At 32.3% G+C, this 6,133-nt stretch overlaps 1 protein-coding gene across 1 annotated transcript; it reads right to left on the reverse strand.

Annotated features, from left to right (window-relative positions):
• Positions 1–2,896: 2,896 nt before the first annotated feature.
• LOC124457190 (sushi, von Willebrand factor type A, EGF and pentraxin domain-containing protein 1-like) lies at positions 2,897–5,843 on the reverse strand. Its single transcript, XM_047007472.1, has 4 exons — positions 5,817–5,843; positions 5,485–5,716; positions 3,010–3,389; positions 2,897–2,916 (listed from the first exon to the last, which is right to left on the reverse strand). Exons 2-4 carry the CDS (start codon positions 5,655–5,657, stop codon positions 2,897–2,899), a joined length of 573 nt encoding a protein of 190 aa, XP_046863428.1. The 5' UTR covers positions 5,658–5,716; positions 5,817–5,843.
• Positions 5,844–6,133: the final 290 nt, after the last annotated feature.

Raw genomic sequence — 6,133 nt, forward strand, 5'->3', positions numbered from 1 at the left:
CTCAAAAACTTTTTGACTATTTATGTTTTTTGAAGGCAATGTCGAAACGTGTCATAATATTAGTGTTTTTATTTAGGTATATCCGTGTTCACTCTTTGCCAAAACAAAAAAAGAAAATACCTCTAATGATTTGTAGATAACATAGCACGACCAAACTTTCAGGAAGGCTATCTAAACCAAAGCACGTTTACATAGATGCGCTCTGCCCTGAAATTTAGTTATTTCCCACCTTTCATGAATGAAAACCTTAGGAAGAGTTTCTATTGGTTTTTATTCTCTGGACGAATAAAAATACACTGCTGAAAAAAGTATAACAACTAAGCAACACTTCGCCGTTATAAGACAGTAGTTTTAGTCAAGCAGCAGCGTTACATCAATAAAACAAATTAAATCCATAGCCTGTCAAAAGATGTACGGCATAACGACAGTTTTGGATTTCGAAAACATCAGGAATTTTTTAGATTTCTTATGCTGTATAAGGAGAAACAAATCGAGATTTTGCAAATAAAAACTACTCTTTAGCCAAAATTTTTGAAAGCTAACAAAGAATCATTTTGTCGTGCAAAAAATGTAATGTAAAACACACAATAATTTGTCATATGCAATAAAGGATATTGACTTTGTACTGATAACCTATTTCAATATTAGTTTTCTAAACAATATTGAACTAACAACATGTATATTACTAAATTGTTAACACTGTATTAAAGAAAATTAGAAAAGAAACATGAAACTATCCCATCCTCCAGCGCTAATTTCTTTTGAGCCTTTAAACCATTGATCCGATGCGTTTGTTGGAGGAGGGGCTTGTCGTAAGGAGCCATTACTTGATACCCAATACAAATTTCCACCAGGACCAAAAAATAAGAACTTGAAGTTTTGCCAACCTCCATTGCCAACCTTTGTTGCGTGGTCTAACCATATGTCCTTGCTATATTTTGGTTCGTATCCTTTAAAGAAGTCCCCATTTGTTGTAACAGCATACAGATTGCAATCAGGCCCAAAAAAGAGAAACTTAAAGCTGGCCCAATGTTTGCCAATTATTGTTGATCGAGCACTCCAATTATCAGTTGCGTATTTAGGTGGAGAACCTTTTAAAAAACTTTCATCCTCGTCAACTGCGTACAAATCACCATTAGGCCCGAAAAACAGGAACTTGAAGCTATCCCATCCACCTGCGCCTATTTTTACTGCAAAATCTCTCCAGTGATCACCTGTAAATTTAGATTGATTAGCTTTCCAAAATGCCCCGTCTTGACCAACTACATACAAGTCATTGTCTGGTCCAAGAAAGAGGAACTTCAACTTAGCCATATTGTTATAGTATGATATTTGTGTAAGATGAGTGCAGTTTTGATTAGCAGCAGTAGGCAGTGTTATCTTGTAGATGGACCCGCTTCTTTCCACCGCGTATAATTCACTTGAGCTTGTCATTGAGCAGCCTGTTTTGGAGGAAGATAATTGAAAATAGTTTGTTTGGGAGCATTACAGTGGTGTTCCTTATTTCTTCTTCAAGCAAGAAGTGGAACATATGCTTACAATTGCATTTACAGATTTGAAATCTGAACTGTTGAGTACACTTTGCTAAATTCATAAGCGTATGAATGCCACCAAAATGTTTTTATGCAAGACTGGGGCTCACTTTCTAAAATGAAAAGTTCCCTCGTATTCTTTCTTCGCATATAGAGTTTAGTAATGTATTATTTGCGCATATTTTCTAGAATTTTGTTAAATAAGGAACAAGCTTATCCTCATCATGTTCCTTGTTATTTATAGCGCCAATTTTTTGATGAAAACCTTGCTTATTTCAAAACAATGCGTACAACAATAAAAGAGCATGGGCTCAATCTAAGCAATTTTTTAAATTCGGTTACATGCATGACAGTCCACAATAAAGTCAAAACGAGACCCTGATATTCAAACAAATTACTAAATTTAATATAAGAATCAAGAGTCTCGTCATTTTTATACGCAGATGCACAATTTTCTAATCAAATGTTAGCATGCATGTAAACAATAAGGATACGTATGAATTATAATAATTAAATAAAAATGACAACCATGCAGCTCATTTTGTCAAAAACTGTTAACAAGCAGATATTAATAACGAGAGAAATCTTTTTTCAGTTGAATGATTGGTTAATATCGTCTTAGTACTAATACATCATGGACCATGTTCAGTGAATAAATCATGTTGAAAACGAAACAGGCGGACTTCACTTATGTACACCTGTAAAATAGGTTGGTCAAGTCAAAAACAAGGTGAATTTTTTCAAATTTTTTTAGTGTGTTTGAAATAGTTAAGTTGACATGACATGTTTCTACTAAAAACATACAAAAGATAAAAAAATATATAAAAGTAATGATTTAAAAATGTGCGTACCTTCACACTTCGTTCCAGTAAAACCAGGTTTACATTTACAATTATATGAAGATCCAACATTTGTACAGTCACCACCATTTTTACATGGTTTCGAGGAGCAAGCATTAACTAAATGAAAGAGTCTGGAATATTGTAGGAAAGGAGTTTCTTTACTTTTTTCAAAAAAATGAGTTTCATCTTGAATTGACGAAGAAAAATTTCTTCAAAACTTACAATGTTATTAGTATAAAACGTGCATTGGAATTTACGCAAATACAAAATGATGACAGCTTAACGGAAAACTTACAATCTACATAGTAAACTTTCTAAATCCTATTGCAATTTCTTGTTATTGTTTTAGAAATTATGAACATCGAAATGACAAAATTTCAATGTTTATTGATATCCCAGATTAATCATATGATCTTAGTATGGTATACAACGACTATGGGTCATGACATTTTTCAAATTTTTATCAAACACATTTGCTATTTTTCTAAATAATTAAGAAAAAAATTGCCAATTCTGATTAGTCTACACAACAATTCCCAATTCTAATTAGTTAAAATAAACAAGAAATCATCTTTTTTTTTTAATTTGTGTATTTTGGCCTTAATTTAGAAGTATTTAAAGCAAACCATACTCACCAAACGCTCTTGAAACATTTCCACTTGACAAAATATCAAGATCTCTCCACTGAATAACTTGTTCATGAGGCTCTGTAGTACATCCATCTTCCAATCCCATGATGGTACATGATGCGTTCCGCGTTACGTCATATTTCCATAGGTTTAAATCATATATTTTACCAACAAATGACATATTTGGATCAAAAACAGCATTTTCGCATTCAAGTTTTTGACCAATAGCAACAACACCACCACCACGTAATAAAGGTAATGAATGATTGACCATAGTTTTGTTTAAAATCACAACACCATCAAGAAAAGTCTTCTTAGTCATTTTAGTGATGATGATAACCAGGTAATGCCAAAAACCGTCGTTGATTGGACGAATTCGAAGATTTCTAAGAGATAAAAAAAGGTTCAAAGGGGAAACTACAAAAATATTGGCTTATATAAACAAGTAACCGTTATTAATGAATTATTTGAAAACGATTTTCACGTCAAATGTTAACAACGAAATTTGAAAACGGCAATGAAAATTTAAAATTTTGTGCGTTTTTTAATAGCAGGTCTTGAAATGGTATTAAATTTTTCAGGTCAGTAAGTGCTTACAAAATTACCAGGTAATATAACTTAAAATAATTTGTTTTACATGTTTCTATCATGGTTAGGTACATTTTTCTTCAAACGAAAGTCAAAAGACTAAACGTAATTTTAGTAGTTATTATCGTTTAGGAAATGAAGTTTTATGAAGTATTTTAGAGAAGAAATTCTATAGAAAAATTCAAAAAACTACACCTACGCCTTATGCGTACTGCAAACACATCAGTCATAATTATGAATGAAGTTTTCTCAAGATTTAGACGATAAAAAGACATTGCTCCTTTTAATTTTTAATCTGTGGTGCAGATAAAATGTGCTTGCAATGTTGCTGTTCACGGCATATATATACAATAATTATGAAGATCTGAAAGACTTCAAGTTTGAAGTTAACAAAACACTGTTTAAAGAAATTACATCTCAAATTAAAAAAGTGATACCATGAGTTTAGTTAGATATTACCATGTATAAAAACTTTGCAGTCATTTTTATAGCATTGCCTATTGGCGTGCAACAGTTTTTATGATCATATAAGACTGTTTAAAGAAATTACATCTCAAATTAAAAAAGTGATACCAGGAGTTTAGCTAGATATTACCGTGCATTAAAAACTTTTCAGTAATATTTTATAGCATTGCCTTTTGGCGTGCAATAGTTTTTATGATCATATTTTTTTGAAAATAGGTTAGTAACAATGTTAAAATCAATACTTTCTGAATTTACAGGCATGCACAGAAGTTCAACGACCTCACATATACACAGTGATGAAATCAGTCGCAAACTGTTCGTGACGATAAAAATTTTAGTTCATTTGACTTCTAATTTTTGCTGCGAAAAAATTTGACCGCAGAGGTCATGGGTTCGAATCCCGTTGAGTCAACTGAATTTTTCAGGTTCATGAGATAATTGCTTAAATTGTCCAGCAAAGTGCGAAGATCATATCTTCATTTATTTCAAACACCGAACTGCATAAATCATTATTTCATATGACATTCATTTCACGAGAAAACATGAGCCCAACAAAATTGACCTGCCCTCCACTGTGTGACTACATAGCTCATTTAGTCAGAGCACTGCACCGGCACCGCAGAGGTCCAGAGTTCAAATCCCGTTGAGTCACCTGAATTTTTCAGGTTTATAAGACAATTGCTTAAGTTGTCCAGCATAGTGCGAAGGTCATATCTTCATTTAATTTCAAACACCGCACTGCATAAATCATTCTTTTATATTGACTAAGGAGTTTCTTAAACGAATCTCGAAACATATGCAACGTCCATACTGAACGATGCTTTTGGAAGTATATTCCTGATCGTAAATACTATAAGGAGAGTGGATGAAGTTCTCCTTTTATGTGCCCGTTTAACTAATAAACGACATATGAAAAACTGTGTCTTGTACTTTCTTGGGCGTTCTGGTCCTCATTGCAGCAATGACAATTATAAAATATTATTTCAAAGCAGTGGCAGTCATATAGCTAGTGTCTGATTAAGCCATTTTGTATTAATAATTTTTGTGTTTCAATGTTTTAATATTACTACTGGAAATCATACACCCATTCGCACGAAATTTCTTGTCTCGAAAAGTATCACTTTTCGCAAAAAAATCGCAAGTGGAAAACTTGCTTTAGGGTGAGCAGAGCATTTTAGTCGAGTTTCGAGTGTTTTCTAAATCATTGTTTATTATTAATAGATAAGTTTTATTGCTTATTATATGCTTGGATTTTTTTAGTTTTTGACACCATACAGCTGGTTTTTTGTTATGACATTAAAATGTGTGAACGACAATTGTTTTGCCTGTTCCTTACGTGGGAGACATGGCAATTAGTTCAAATTTTAAAATTTAGCAAATTGATGAATTTTCTAACCATAGTTTAAATAAGTAAAATTAGTTTCTTACTCTTTTTTCAACGATTTTATTGTAATAATGATCTGCTCTCTTTCAAATCCCACAAAAAATTCATCAGGACTGTCCTGAACTGCGTAAGAAAACAGCGCCATTCTTCGATTTGTGTTTGTGTTTATCCAAAACACCAAAGTCATCTCCGATATATTAGGCATCACATTATCCATAAGAATCACGTTCTCAACATGTGCATTGGAAAATACCAAATCGTAACTTTTCTTCAGCGCTTACATTAATTGAATGAATCATTAGTCAAGTTTTATAGATTTAAAACATAATCGCTGATTTAAAGCTACGTAGCTGTATGTAACAATACAAATACTTACGTTGATGTAGTTTACAGCTTTTGTTGTACATCTAAAAGTAAAACGAAAAAATTTAAAAGTTGGAGTGAAAAATAAAGTGTAGATTAATTGCAATACTTTAAGTATTTCTAATAGTTTGTTTTTGTGTTAAGCTACTAGCTTTTAGGTACATATAAATATGAAACACACAAACTTTAAAATTATTTCTTACCTTGACTGGTGTGTTGAAGAAAATATAATCAAAAAATCGATTTTGTCTTAAATTTTGTCGGCTGCTGTCATTTAGAACACTGTGTAACATTTCACACAGACTCCAACGTCCTTGGCTTAACCTTCTT

The sequence above is a fragment of the Xenia sp. Carnegie-2017 genome, unplaced genomic scaffold (assembly GCF_021976095.1).
Source record: "Xenia sp. Carnegie-2017 unplaced genomic scaffold, XeniaSp_v1 HiC_scaffold_6, whole genome shotgun sequence".
Taxonomy (NCBI): Eukaryota; Metazoa; Cnidaria; class Anthozoa; order Malacalcyonacea; family Xeniidae; genus Xenia; species Xenia sp. Carnegie-2017.